Here is a 15618-nt window from a genome sequence, read left to right as displayed (position 1 = left end):
AGCTAATAGATAAATGTATGTGATAAACAACTTGTCTAGATAGGCCCATTAATTCTCTTATACCTCGGCCACATACTTGATGAGTGGCATGGGAACTAGCGAGGGAAGTATGCAGAGACGTAGTGCAGCTGCCAGCAGATCAGCCGCCATACTGCCCTGCATACTTTCCTCACTGCTTCCCATACCACTCGTCGAGTGTGTGGCCGCCGTGACCGGAATATTAGGTAGTGGTTATAATACTTAGGCTAGACGGTTTTCCCGCATAGATGCTGTGTGAACGATTTTGACGTTGCCGTGCAAATTTTGCTGTTACTATGGTATTCGGGGTGACAATTCAATATTATATGGTACACAATCTTGACATGAAATGTGTAATGTGATATGCAATAAACAATTTTGGATTTTGAATTTGAATTTGACATGTCTTTTTATTGAAAAACGGTTTAAAAAAATAGTAATGATTATTTATGAAATCATGATAATGTAAATATATAAAAATAAATAAATAATTTCAAGTGTCATAAAAAATCGTTAATTTTGCGAGTACAGAGGACGAGGCCGCGGGCCGCCCCCGGGCTGGATGAACGGCCCGCCGCCGATGCGCTTCCGCGGACGCGGCTACGGGCCCGGCGGGCCGCCCATGCGCGGCCGCGGCTTCTTCCGCGGGCGGCCTCGCTTCAACAATAACTACGACACCAACTGGGGGCCCATGCCGCCGCCCATGATGGGCGGGCCGTTCGGCCCCCCGCCGCACGGCATGATGGGCCCGGGGCCGATGGGCCCGCCGCCGAACATGATGGGGCAGCCGCCCTTTGGGCCGCCGCCCAATATGCCGCCTCCTAATATGGTGAGTACCAACAGCCATCCTCCCTTGCACCTCGTGAGTCTAAATGTACATATTCATTGCAATCTAATTTGAACCTTTTGATGAAACAAATAGAGTAGCATTTCTTTTATTTCACTGCGTTGTAAAACAAACGAAATTCGTTCTAATTTACTTATAGAATAAGGTTCAAATTAAAAATTGAAAAACTTTGTATGGTGGGTCTTACGAGGTTAAGAGCGCATCAACGTGCTGACTGGCGCCACTGCTAAATAATTGTGATTATTTAAATTTAACGATATATATTTTAAAAACGGGGCCGCTACGTACTGTATTTTGTATTTAAGTACCTTTTGAATACATTATAATAGTTTTTACGTTGCTGGATTCGTCAATCTATGCGTCCGAAGTTAAAACGACAGTTTTTGTTTTGAGTTCATAGATCGACGAATCCAGCAACATAAAACTAGTTTGATGTATCACCTAAGGCTCCCAAAAGGTATGCACCTGGGATGGAGCAAACTCGGATTACGCGCATTTAGGACCAATTGAAAGTATTAAAACAATTTCCAGCTTGCTGGGTATTCCAATATTTCCTCATAACGCTATTTTTGGATTTAATTTAATTTAATTTGATTGGCCTGTAAGTGCTTTTTCCAAAATGGGGTTGGCCGGTCGAAATAATTAGCCGATGGCGCCAGCATAGCTTGCCCTGTCAATCCCTAGAATAGTGTCAAATTTTTGTTTTTTTAATGCCCTGGATTCCAGCCCTTTAAGCCAAATCTCATAGAAAACGGGGCAAGCTATGATGGCGCCATCTCTGCTAACCTTTGACCGTTGCCAACCCCATTATTCTAATTATTTTTCTATTACCAACAGCCAGCACCAGAACTTTGGGTAGAGACTAAGTCGGAAGAAGGCAAATCGTACTACTACCACGCGCGCACACGCGAGACAACCTGGACGAGGCCGCAGGAGTCTCCAACGTGCAAGGTCATCACACAAGCTGAGATGGAAGCCATGGCTGCCGCAGGTCAGTTCATAAATGAAGTGAAGTTTTTCTCCCAGTGAAATATATACTAATTGTGATTCTGAGTGGGATACCGTAAAATGGGGTGAGTAGGGTTCGCGGGGAGAGGGTTATGAATGGGGAGAGAAGGGATGAAAGGAGGGTGAGATGGGATTTAAGGCTACTGCTACAAAAATAATGTATTCCAATTTAAAATGGAGCTATAGTATTACTCATAATAAAAAAAAATCGATCCAACAATCTTCCAAAATCACCTTTGTATGAAAACCTATCTCACCCCAATTACGAGGGACTACGGGGTGAGGTGGGATTTCCTGTGTATCGTCGAAGTTATGCAATGGAATTACCCAAAATAAAATAAAAACTAAAATACAAACTGGCATTCAGTTTGCATATGTGTAAACAAAATGTTATCGAGGTTTGAATATCAATTTTGCTCCTATACTCACCCTATTTTACTGTACCTAAAATTTCTGTAAATGATAACAACATATAAAGTAAAGTAAAGAAATTTGCAATATTTGCATTAATTATTTTTATATTATTTTGACCCATGTTCTTTCACTGATATGCGTTAAAATTGTTAAATAACAAACGAAACCGTCAACGCCATCTATACGAGAGTAGGCCAAAGGTAGTGGCGCCATCTGATCGAGAATCAAATTTTCTTGATTTTCGAGGCACGTTTTTTCCTTAGACTGTATCCATCTATGTATTACGGAGTTATATCTATCTTTGGTGTTATTATTAATGAACGTTCGTTGACAGGTCAAATGCCCCCCGGCGGCATGGCCAACCCCGCCGGCATGGGCATGGGCGGGCCGCTGGCCGGCATGGGCGGCATGGCGCCCGGCATGATGCAGCCGCCCGGCGCGCTGCCGCCCTTCATGACGCAGCCCCCGCCCTGGCTTAAAGATGGTAACTCATCATATACTTTGCTTTCTCTAATTAGCCTCATGCATGAAGTTTATATTTGTTACCGTTATATCATGTTACAAATGCATTTCCGTTTTTAAATTACCATTTAATTACTTAAAATTATAAATAAAAAGTACAAAAAATTGCCCGCGAAAAGCTAGTGAGCGAAACGCTCGAAACGCCACGTGACGTCACGCGTTCGACAGATTAGTGTCATTAGTAGCAAACGTCAGTCGGGCCGCCCAACGTGTGACGTCATCACGCTCTGTCGAATTCGCGCCAAAAATTATGAGCGTTTCAACCGCTCAAAAATTTTCAACATTTTAAATATTTTTTAATAAAATAATGTTAAGGTTTACAAAAGTATTTTTATCATTTCCGGTGTTCCAACGATATAAATTATGAATCCAAAAATAAAAATAAATTCATGCATGGAGCTAATTGTAGTAGTAGTAGTACTAAGCTCTTTATTGTTCAAAAATACATATTAAAAATTACATGGTACAAATAATAAGATGTACAAAGGCGAACTTATCCCTTTAAGGGATCGCTTCCAGTTAACCTTTGAGTAGATGAGAGGAGAAAGTGAAAATAGGGTGACAAATATAGCAAAATGTACAACAAGGTACCAGAAAGACAAAGGATATAAATACATACAAAATGAATAGGATAAACATATAATATATTACACAAAAAGGAATGGGGAAAATACACTAAAAATTGGAAAGAAGTAGAAAAATATAAAGCAGCATAGGCAAATTAATCAATCAGATAACCATAGCTTCTTTAACCTCTCCTTGAGCGACGCAACCGATTGCGCCTGTCTGAGGGAAACTGGCAGCTCATTCCACAGCTTCACTGAACGCACTGCGAAGGACTTGTTGTATCCACGTGATTTGCGAGAGGGGATGGCAAGTGATAAATTCGCGCTGGAACGCAGACGGTGGCCACTGCCTTCAGCCAGAAATTGAAGTTTTTCAGAGATATAGATATGGAGTTATAGAGGAAAAGGTGTAAAAAAAACATTGAAGAGAAGAGAATTGTGTGAGAGAGTTTAGTCTGTTGCACCTCGTGTAAAGAATTTATGAGGCCAAAAAATCGCCTATTAGTTCTCAACCCAAAATTTATCAAACTCATACTTCCTACAGTTTAATTTTGGCGAATTATCATTTAGCATACATTAGTATGCTCCATGGGTGTGCTAAAACGTGGACCGTATAGTTATTATTGAATTCTAATTAATTATCCAGAGGCCGTGAGTTCAAGTATAACCCAGGGCAGTAATTTTTCTACTTTTAAATTTATTCTAAGCTTAGTTATTATGGAACTCAATACTCTACTAAAATGGATACATGTTGCGGGACACATATACATATTATATCCATATGCAAAATTTCAGCTCAATAGGAAATCGGCAAGTGGGTCAAGTACTTTTATACTTGGCTTATCGGTTTGATTAATTGCATGAAATCGGCACCAATAAAGTTGCTACAAACGAGTTTTCCTTTTTAGAATATTAATTACTTCTTCATTGGTAAAACGATAAATTTAAATTGGTTAGTGTACAGTCAAGTGTAAAAATATGGGTGCATTAAACTAACTCAAAAAGCGTTGCAGGTGTTGCGTCCATTACCGTAACGCATTTAGTCTGCTCGTTAAGCATATTATATCATAAAAAAACTCTTCCAAAAACCTGTACAAAAAAATTGTATATTTGAAACGATTGTACTCTAACCACCCCAGCTCCTCCAATAAGTATAGCAATGTATGTTCGCTTTGCGTAGGGTACGGTACTTTATACCTGTTTACCGATAATTTACTCGGAAATCAAGAAATAAAAACAATAATGTTGCTTTGTCAATCTGCGATACAATAAAGATAACATGCTAGTCGATTATCGATTACTGCTCACCCGTTATACTTACTTGCGTATTCTTTGCATGCAGTTATTGTTAAAAAATACGCAAGTTATTTCCGCAAAGTAACGCCTGATTCAATAAATTATACAAGTTAGCTTACACAGACATAAAAATGTAGTCTCTCGTTGAGACTGGTGCAGTCAAAGGCTAACAATGATGTGTTGTTAACAGGAGGCAAGCCGGAGAACAAGCCAGAAGCGCGCAGCCCCAGCGAGAATGACGACTCGCCGCCCGGCGAGCGCTCGCCCGCCCTGCAGCCGCCCAACGGTAACTATCCCCGCTTGTACCACACCGGCTCGCCCGCCCTGCAGCCGCCCAACGGTAACTATCCCCGCTTGTACCACACCGGCTCGCCCGCCCTGCAGCCGCCCAACGGTAACTATCCCCGCTTGTACCACACCGGCTCGCCCGCCCTGCAGCCGCCCAACGGTAACTATCCCCGCTTGTACCACACCGGCTCGCCCGCCCTGCAGCCGCCCAACGGTAACTATCCCCGCTTGTACCACACCGGCTCGCCCGCCCTGCAGTCGCCCAACGGTAACTATCCCCGCTTGTACCACACCGGCTCGCCCGCCCTGCAGCCGCCCAACGGTAACTATCCCCGCTTGTACCACACCGGCTCGCCCGCCCTGCAGCCGCCCAACGGTAACTATCCCCGCTTGTACCACACCGGCTCGCCCGCCCTGCAGCCGCCCAACGGTAACTATCCCCGCTTGTACCACACCGGCTCGCCCGCCCTGCAGCCGCCCAACGGTAACTATCCCCGCTTGTACCACACCGGCTCGCCCGCCCTGCAGCCGCCCAACGGTAACTATCCCCGCTTGTACCACACCGGCTCGCCCGCCCTGCAGCCGCCCAACGGTAACTATCCCCGCTTGTACCACACCGGCTCGCCCGCCCTGCAGCCGCCCAACGGTAACTATCCCCGCTTGTACCACACCGGCTCGCCCGCCCTGCAGCCGCCCAACGGTAACTATCCCCGCTTGTACCACACCGGCTCGCCCGCCCTGCAGCCGCCCAACGGTAACTATCCCCGCTTGTACCACACCGGCTCGCCCGCCCTGCAGCCGCCCAACGGTAACTATCCCCGCTTGTACCACACCGGCTCGCCCGCCCTGCAGCCGCCCAACGGTAACTATCCCCGCTTGTACCACACCGGCTCGCCCGCCCTGCAGCCGCCCAACGGTAACTATCCCCGCTTGTACCACACCGGCTCGCCCGCCCTGCAGCCGCCCAACGGTAACTATCCCCGCTTGTACCACACCGGCTCGCCCGCCCTGCAGCCGCCCAACGGTAACTATCCCCGCTTGTACCACACCGGCTCGCCCGCCCTGCAGCCGCCCAACGGTAACTATCCCCGCTTGTACCACACCGGCTCGCCCGCCCTGCAGCCGCCCAACGGTAACTATCCCCGCTTGTACCACACCGGCTCGCCCGCCCTGCAGCCGCCCAACGGTAACTATCCCCGCTTGTACCACACCGGCTCGCCCGCCCTGCAGCCGCCCAACGGTAACTATCCCCGCTTGTACCACACCGGCTCGCCCGCCCTGCAGCCGCCCAACGGTAACTATCCCCGCTTGTACCACACCGGCTCGCCTGCCCTGCAGCCGCCCAACGGTAACTATCCCCGCTTGTACCACACCGGCTCGCCCGCCCTGCAGCCGCCCAACGGTAACTATCCCCGCTTGTACCACACCGGCTCGCCTGCCCTGCAGCCGCCCAACGGTAACTATCCCCGCTTGTACCACACCGGCTCGCCTAAACATTTTTAAGTATATTACTAGCTCTTAGTAGTTTTATTGTTAAATTATACAAATACTTATTATGAATTAAGAATTATTATGTGCATTGGACAAAGCCAAGTGGCGGTAAAGAGGGGAGGCCTTTGCCCCCTTTTTTTCTTTGTATTTTTTTTTTGTCCTGCAGTGGGACACACTAATAGGCTAATAAAAAAAATACAAAGAAACGAAACCTTCAAGTTATAGTGGACAAATCCATGCGTACGAAGTCGCGGGCAACAGCTAGTATAATATAAAGTAATCGCTAAGTGATTTGTTCGTCCGTAGGCAATATGAAGTTCCCGCCATCTGCAGGCGCCCCGGGCGCGTTCCAGACGGGCGCCGGCCCGCCGCCGCAGGGCTTCGCGCCGCCGCAGGGCTTCCCCAACAACCCCCCGCCAGGTATTACTACTGCCTGTATAATGTACTGTACACTCTGTTCCCGACGGGCGCCGGCCCGCCGCCGCAGGGCTTCGCGCCGCCGCAGGGCTTCCCCAACAACCCCCCGCCAGGTATTACTACTGCCTGTATAATGTACTGTACACTCTGTTCCCGACGGGCGCCGGCCCGCCGCCGCAGGGCTTCCCCAACAACCCCCCGCCAGGTATTACTACTGCCTGTATAATGTACTGTACACTCTGTTCCCGACGGGCGCCGGCCCGCCGCCGCAGGGCTTCCCCAACAACCCCCCGCCAGGTATTACTACTGCCTGTATAATGTACTGTACACTCTGTTCCCGACGGGCGCCGGCCCTCCGCCGCAGGGCTTCCCCAACAACCCCCCGCCAGGTATTACTACTGCCTGTATAATGTACTGTACACTCTGTTTCCGACGGGCGCCGGCCCGCCGCCGCAGGGCTTCCCCAACAACCCCCCGCCAGGTATTACTACTGCCTGTATAATGTACTGTACACTCTGTTCCCGACGGGCGCCGGCCCTCCGCCGCAGGGCTTCCCCAACAACCCCCCGCCAGGTATTACTACTGCCTGTATAATGTACTGTACACTCTGTGCCCGACGGGCGCCGGCCCGCCGCCGCAGGGCTTCCCCAACAACCCCCCGCCAGGTATTACTACTGCCTGTATAATGTACTGTACACTCTGTTTCCGACGGGCGCCGGCCCGCCGCCGCAGGGCTTCCCCAACAACCCCCCGCCAGGTATTACTACTGCCTGTATAATGTACTGTACACTCTGTTCCCGACGGGCGCCGGCCCTCCGCCGCAGGGCTTCCCCAACAACCCCCCGCCAGGTATTACTACTGCCTGTATAATGTACTGTACACTCTGTTTCCGACGGGCGCCGGCCCGCCGCCGCAGGGCTTCCCCAACAACCCCCCGCCAGGTATTACTACTGCCTGTATAATGTACTGTACACTCTGTTCCCGACGGGCGCCGGCCCTCCGCCGCAGGGCTTCCCCAACAACCCCCCGCCAGGTATTACTACTGCCTGTATAATGTACTGTACACTCTGTTTCCGACGGGCGCCGGCCCGCCGCCGCAGGGCTTCCCCAACAACCCCCCGCCAGGTATTACTACTGCCTGTATAATGTACTGTACACTCTGTTCCCGACGGGCGCCGGCCCTCCGCCGCAGGGCTTCCCCAACAACCCCCCGCCAGGTATTACTACTGCCTGTATAATGTACTGTACACTCTGTTCCCGACGGGCGCCGGCCCTCCGCCGCAGGGCTTCCCCAACAACCCCCCGCCAGGTATTACTACTGCCTGTATAATGTACAGTCGAAGGCAAAAATATCGATCCAGGCATATGACTCAAAAATGTGTGAACACGACTTTATTGTCTAAGGTGTAAGAGCGTACACATATGTGACTTCTTGAACCAAAAGGTACCACAATGTCGCTTGTCGATAAGATTGATTTCGAATTGAAGCTATATGGAAATAGCGCCTTATTGATAACCGACAATAAGTACGCTTTTGGTTAAAAATGGCACATATTTTTGAAACTTTGGGAATCTATATATATATATATGCCCTTGACTGTAATGGACAGTCGAAGGCATAAATATCGACCCAGACAAATGGCTCAAAAATATGTGAACACGACATTTCGACATTTTTTATTTATTTATTTTTTTATTGTCTAAGATTTAGGAGCTTACACATATTTATGAAACTTTCGGAAAGTATATATATTTATGCCCTTGACTGTACACTCGGTTCGCGCACTTACAACTGACATTCGACTTCCGGTTCGAACGCCATCTTGATAGTAGCCTCGTGATTAATTCCGTTGTTTTTTGCTCATTAATATTGTTTAAAGTGTAATATCGATAGCTTTATTATACAATAATCTAATGTGGTAGTGTGCAGTGAATGGAGAATTAATCTCAAAGCGTGTTTAACCACCATTTTGGAGTCAACGACCGGTAGTCCACGTGCTTCTCGTAAAATCCAGCTATCGGTTTTACGAGACAACTACAACAACCACAGAACAGCGTCGTGCTCTAAGAGCATTTATTTTGTTCCTACCCTTTTACGTGACATTGGCTACGGGCAACACCGCCCTCAAGTCCATCAAGAAAAGAAGAAGAACTGACATTCGGAACAACAGAATTTGAGACGGGTACCGCCGTGGCCGGGTGGCCTAGTGGTCAGAACAAACGTCCCGTTCGGCCACCGCTGTGCTTGGTCACTTTTTCTTTAGTGTATGATATCTATTTCAGTTTATAATCACCATTAACCACCATTTCTACACCTTTTGACCGTTTTTTGCAACTGTACTTTTGTAAACCAGTATATTTGGAATATTATATCAGTTTTAATAACAAAACTTCCGTGAGACATAGACATATTAAATATATTAATGACGGGTCACTCACGTGTTTTAAGTCGAAAACGCTCGACATGTTTCACTCCGTACCGAGGAGCGTCATCAGGAGCTTGCGTCGACGGTGACGGACCGGCGCAGACTGCGGGCCGCAGCCCTCCGCGCCCGATGACTCGGCGCGGGCGCCGGTGGCGGCAGGGGGGGCGAGAAACTACCCTCGTTTACGGCATTATTGTCAAATGATGACGCTCCTCGGTACGGAGTGAAACATGTCGAGCGTTTTCGACTTAAAACACGTGAGTGACCCGTCATTAATATATTTAATATTATATCAGTTTACTTCAAATCAATGTCTTTTTATTTGAGTCGTCGAGACCTGCACGGCGGCTACATATGGTATACTATGCACTTTTGACATATGTATCATATATAAACTTAGAATAAATTTAAAAGTGGAAAAATTACTGCCTTGGGTGAGACTTGAACTCACGGCCTCTGGATAGATATTCCAGCGCTCTGCCAACTGAGCCACACCTCATCCATAGTCAGCAAATCTTCCCACTATATGGGTCTAGGGGACCCTAGCGACATCTACCGTAAGAGTGTTACACTTCTTAAACGGCCACCGGAGTTCCAAGTCATATTGGAAATTCACCAGTTACGATGTGCTACCCATTCTAAATTAATTTTTAACAAGCAGAAGCAGAGGCCGTGAGTTCAAGTCTCACCCAAGGCAGTAATTTTTCCACTTTTAAATTTATTCTAAGCAATTAATAGCATCGATCGCAGACGTTTCTGCTTGTTAAAAATTAATTTGTATCATATATGACTGTATGTGTTCTAAAATAATAAAATAAAATAATCCCTCAATATTTTTAATTCGTACAGGATTCAACAATCCACCCGGCTTCGCCGGCGTGCCCGGTGGGCCGGGCGTGCCCGGGGTCCCCGGCGCGGCGGGAGGTCCGGGTGCGGTGCCGGGCGGTCCGGTGCCGGGCGGTCCGGTCCCGGGCGGTCCGGTCCCGGGCGGCCCGGGCGGCATGTCGGGCGCGTGGGGCGGCTGGGGCGGCTGGCCGCCGCCGCTCGTCGCGCAGCCGCCGCCTAACTTGTCTAACGCTAACGTTCCTAATGCCGGTTAGTAATTAGTATACAGAGTGTTTTATTAATTGAATGTTTTTAAGAACAAATAATAACCATAGGTCGGACAAATCATCGCAAAACCATGAAAAAAACATATATATCTCAAAATAGGACAAGATTTATTAAATTCGTATTATGTATAGTATTTTTGAATAAAATTTCCAGATTATACTCAAAACTGCAGTTGAAAATTGTTCAATTTTATTATCCTGTTCCATAACACAAGAGGATAGAGAGCGCTTTATCAGCCAACAAACTGTCCTCAGTTTCGCGGAGTATAATCATGTAAATACCATTTTTTTTTTTGTGATAAATAAAATAAAATAAAAAACCATATTTATTTTTGCGATAATTTGTCCGAACTGATAATAACTGCATCAATAAATTGCTCTGATATTTAGATTAAGGTAATATTTACAAAACTTGACAATTTAAGTGCTTGTTGCTAGGCCTATTTGAATAAATAATATTTTGACTCTTGAAACACTACCGGATCCCGTCCTAAAAATTGTTTTAGGAAACCTTCCCTGACTCTAGGAATGAAAGTTTTGTTGTAATTACTATCATAGTTGTAAATACAATAGTTATTTGTGCAACAAGAGAAAAAAAGTAGTTTTTTTCTTCCGAGTCCCGAGAAAGCGAGTGATTCTAAGTTAGAATCTTGAGCGTAGCGAGGGACTCAAAAACACGAGATGTATAATAACTTTGCTCTCGTGTTGCACACATAATTTTTCACCTCAGTAGTGAGATCATATTAAAGGTTAAAATGTATTTCGAATTACACGGAATAATACAGAGAAACAAAAAAAACATTGTAATAAAAGTATGAAGTGGCAGTTCATGGCCTTCACTAAATTAAAAAGATACTTTGTTTCAATCCCTGGAGTGAGGAAAGTAGCACTTTCTTCACTCCCCGGAGTGACGAAAGAAGCCTTGTTCGAGCTGCTGAAGTGAAAAATACATTACATAGCGGCCTCCTTTTTTATATATCTATCGTTAAATTTAAATAATCACAATTATTAAGCAGTGGCGCTAGTGATCACGTCGATGGGCTTATAAGTGCTATATAATCATCACTGTCATCAGCGCATTGAAACTGCGAATCTCATACTGAAATGTTTGTCACAAATGGTCTCGCCGGAAGACTAGCGCTGACTTTGGGGTTAGCATTATGCTGAGGCGGGGACCGTTTCGTGGTAAACTATATAATTTTTATTTTAAATATCCGTTTTCTTTGTAATACTTTTGTGTGAAATGTAGTTTGCCATGAATAAATGAATTATTATTTATTCTCATCATCATCTTCCTCGCGTTGTCCCGGCATTTTGCCACGGCTCATGGGAGCCTGGGGTCCGCTTGGCAACTAATCCCAAGAATTGGCGTAGGCACTAGTTTTTAGTTTTTACGAAAGCGACTGCCATCTGACCTTCCAACCCAGAGGGGAAACTAGGCCTTGGGATTAGTCCGGTTTCCTCACGATGTTTTCCTTCACCGAAAAGCGACTGGTAAACATCAAATGATATTTCGTACATAAGTTCCGAAAAACTCATTGGTGGGAGTCAGGGTTTGAACTTGCGACCTTCGGATTGCAAGTCGCACGCTCTTACCGCTAGGCCACCAGCGCTTTTTTTTATTTTTTTTATTCTATTTATATTAAAAAGATTAATTTGTACATTAGGAGCAGCAACAGCCGTGCCCGGGACCTCCGAGCCGGTCGAACAACCGGTAGCAGTGCAGCCACCACCAAAAAAAGAAGAAACGGTAACAACTCTTATTTTAGGGTTCTGTACCCTGTGTCTCAGGCGGTCTCGCGCGCTAGTCCATACTTGAAGTCGCTCTAGATGTATGGAGTCGCGCGCGAGAATGCAAAATTTTGTAAAATTCCGGAAAAAAATCAAATGTTTTTTCGGGAATTTTACAAAATTTCGTTATTTTCGGTTTTTTTTTTAGATCTATTCAGAAAAATTAAATAAGTCGCACACAATGCCACTGATGACAGTGTCAATGCCATAAACAAACACATTAGACATGCAACCTTAACCTACCTGTTTAAATTCCTAATTCTTCTTCTTCGTTGTTCCCTCATGACTGAGAATCGTGACCAAGAACTATATCCCTCCATTTAACGCGATCAAGGGCTATGTGGGCTGCCCTCTGCATGGAACCACATGCTTGTCTAATGGAATCCGACCATCTTGCCGGGGCTCTTCCTCTAGCGCGCTTGCCTTTAACTTGCCCCAGTATGATGTCACGTTCGAGGCTGTGGTGCGGCGATCGCATTACGTGCCCAAAGAATCTGAGAGCCCTCTCCTGGCAGATTGTTGAGAGTCGTTTGGAGAGTCCTGGCAGATTGTGGAGAGTCTAATTCCTAATTAAGTATATAAAATATAATATACAGAAGTGAAATAAAACTATAAAAACGGATTATATCGCGTATATTGAATTTATAATACATCCCCACGCAATATAATCCGTTTTCATAGTTTAATTTCATGAGTAAGTATTGCGTTAACCGAAGACAATATTAAATACAGAAGTTTTGAAAAAAACTTGGTTTTTTTCAGCTTTATTCCTTTTTGCGGAAGTATTGTAACTGAAATTTGCATTGTTTTTTTGAAAAGCCGCGACAGACAGACAGACGCACGAGTGATCCTATAAGGGTTCCGTTTTTTCATTTTTAGGTACGGAACCCTAAAAAGGAGCCGTTTGGAAATTTTCCCGTAATTTTCCCTGTGTAGTACCTAAGACCCTAGCAACGCGCCCGCGCCGGGAGTGAGTAAACAACTCACGCACACAGCCATCCGAACGCCGACACGGCACACACACTCACGCGCCGCGCCCCGCCCCTATAAAACCCGACCGACGCAGCGCCCGGCATTCAGTCCACCGCGGCCACCCGTGACGGACAGAGCTCTCCCATAGGTACTACCGCGGCACCCGCGACAGTACATACTTAGGCAACCTACCACGGCCACCCGTGACGGACAGAGCTCTCCCATAGGTACTACCGCGGCACCCGCGACAGTACATACTTAGGCAACCTACCACGGCCACCCGTGACGGACAGAGCTCTCCCATAGGTACTACCGCGGCACCCGCGACAGTACATACTTAGGCAACCTACCACGGCCACCCGTGACGGACAGAGCTCTCCCATAGGTACTACCGCGGCACCCGCGACAGTACATACTTAGGCAACCTACCACGGCCACCCGTGACGGACAGAGCTCTCCCATAGGTACTACCGCGGCACCCGCGACAGTACATACTTAGGCAACCTACCACGGCCACCCGTGACGGACAGAGCTCTCCCATAGGTACTACCGCGGCACCCGCGACAGTACATACTTAGGCAACCTACCACGGCCACCCGTGACGGACAGAGCTCTCCCATAGGTACTACCGCGGCACCCGCGACAGTACATACTTAGGCAACCTACCACGGCCACCCGTGACGGACAGAGCTCTCCCATAGGTACTACCGCGGCACCCGCGACAGTACATACTTAGGCAACCTACCACGGCCACCCGTGACGGACAGAGCTCTCCCATAGGTACTACCGCGGCACCCGCGACAGTACATACTTAGGCAACCTACCACGGCCACCCGTGACGGACAGAGCTCTCCCATAGGTACTACCGCGGCACCCGCGACAGTACATACTTAGGCAACCTACCACGGCCATCCGTGTGGACGCCTCGCCCCTAACGCATTATAAAACTGTTAATTCATAAAATAAATATTTTCATTCTACTACGTTGTCGTCTCATTACACCTGTTTTTTGAACGGTAAGTATGTACGGCAGGTGGTCCCGCCCGCGCTGGCCGCGGCGGCGGCGGAGTGGAGCGCGCACCGCGCCCCGGACGGGCGCCCCTACTACTACAACGCCGGCAAGGGCGAGAGCGTGTGGGAGAAGCCCAAGCCCATGAAGGACCTCGAAGGTATGCCCTTTTAAAATAGTACATTTTACAACTAGTGTGAAAAGACATTTCACACGTGTTGTAAACGACGTTTTTTAATACAATTGCGAAAAAATAATAAATTAATATATCATTAGTAGAATCATACCACCAAACCAAACCAAAACCAAAAGTACGTATACAGCCCTTGATAGTTGAGCTGCCGCAGCCCGCGATACCTTCATACTCGTGCGCGCCCCGGCCGCGGCCGCCGCGGGCCCGGCGCGGGTTGCTCAACGACACCGAGGAGTAACGAGTGAGGCCCCAGTACCTGCTCAAGCTATACAGCCCGTGATAGTTGAGCTGCCGCAGCCCGCGATACCTTCATACTCGTGCGCGCCCCGGCCGCGGCCGCCGCGGGCCCGGCGCGGGTTGGTCAACGACACCGAGGAGTAACGAGTGAGGCCCCAGTACCTGCTCAAGCTATACAGCCCGTGATAGTTGAGCTGCCGCAGCCCGCGATACCTTCATACTCGTGCGCGCCCCGGCCGCGGCCGCCGCGGGCCCGGCGCGGGTTGGTCAACGACACCGAGGAGTAACGAGTGAGGCCCCAGTACCTGCTCAAGCTATACAGCCCGTGATAGTTGAGCTGCCGCAGCCCGCGATACCTTCATACTCGTGCGCGCCCCGGCCGCGGCCGCCGCGGGCCCGGCGCGGGTTGCTCAACGACACCGAGGAGTAACGAGTGAGGCCCCAGTACCTGCTCAAGCTATACAGCCCGTGATAGTTGAGCTGCCGCAGCCCGCGATACCTTCATACTCGTGCGCGCCCCGGCCGCGGCCGCCGCGGGCCCGGCGCGGGTTGCTCAACGACACCGAGGAGTAACGAGTGAGGCCCCAGTACCTGCTCAAGCTATACAGCCCGTGATAGTTGAGCTGCCGCAGCCCGCGATACCTTCATACTCGTGCGCGCCCCGGCCGCGGCCGCCGCGGGCCCGGCGCGGGTTGGTCAACGACACCGAGGAGTAACGAGTGAGGCCCCAGTACCTGCTCAAGCTATACAGCCCGTGATAGTTGAGCTGCCGCAGCCCGCGATACCTTCATACTCGTGCGCGCCCCGGCCGCGGCCGCCGCGGGCCCGGCGCGGGTTGCTCAACGACACCGAGGAGTAACGAGTGAGGCCCCAGTACCTGCTCAAGCTATACAGCCCGTGATAGTTGAGCTGCCGCAGCCCGCGATACCTTCATACTCGTGCGCGCCCCGGCCGCGGCCGCCGCGGGCCCGGCGCGGGTTGGTCAACGACACCGAGGAGTAACGAGTGAGG

General features: G+C 48.6%; 1 protein-coding gene across 5 annotated transcripts in view; it reads left to right on the top strand.

Moving 5' to 3' along the window:
• LOC134751969 (transcription elongation regulator 1-like) overlaps positions 1-15618 on the top strand; it is a 72933-nt gene that overhangs the window by 2017 nt on the left and 55298 nt on the right. For all 5 annotated transcript variants that reach the window (XM_063687489.1, XM_063687488.1, XM_063687487.1 and 2 more), the window contains exons 2-9: positions 550-847; positions 1703-1856; positions 2622-2771; positions 4862-4957; positions 6757-6870; positions 10143-10388; positions 12073-12155; positions 14202-14337. In XM_063687489.1, coding sequence (XP_063543559.1) covers positions 550-847; positions 1703-1856; positions 2622-2771; positions 4862-4957; positions 6757-6870; positions 10143-10388; positions 12073-12155; positions 14202-14337 — 1277 coding nt within the window. The remainder of the gene's footprint in view (positions 1-549; positions 848-1702; positions 1857-2621; positions 2772-4861; positions 4958-6756; positions 6871-10142; positions 10389-12072; positions 12156-14201; positions 14338-15618) is intronic.

Source organism: Cydia strobilella, chromosome 24 (genome assembly GCF_947568885.1).
Source record: "Cydia strobilella chromosome 24, ilCydStro3.1, whole genome shotgun sequence".
Lineage (NCBI taxonomy): Eukaryota > Metazoa > Arthropoda > Insecta > Lepidoptera > Tortricidae > Cydia > Cydia strobilella.
This window is presented reverse-complemented; position numbering and strand designations above follow the sequence as displayed.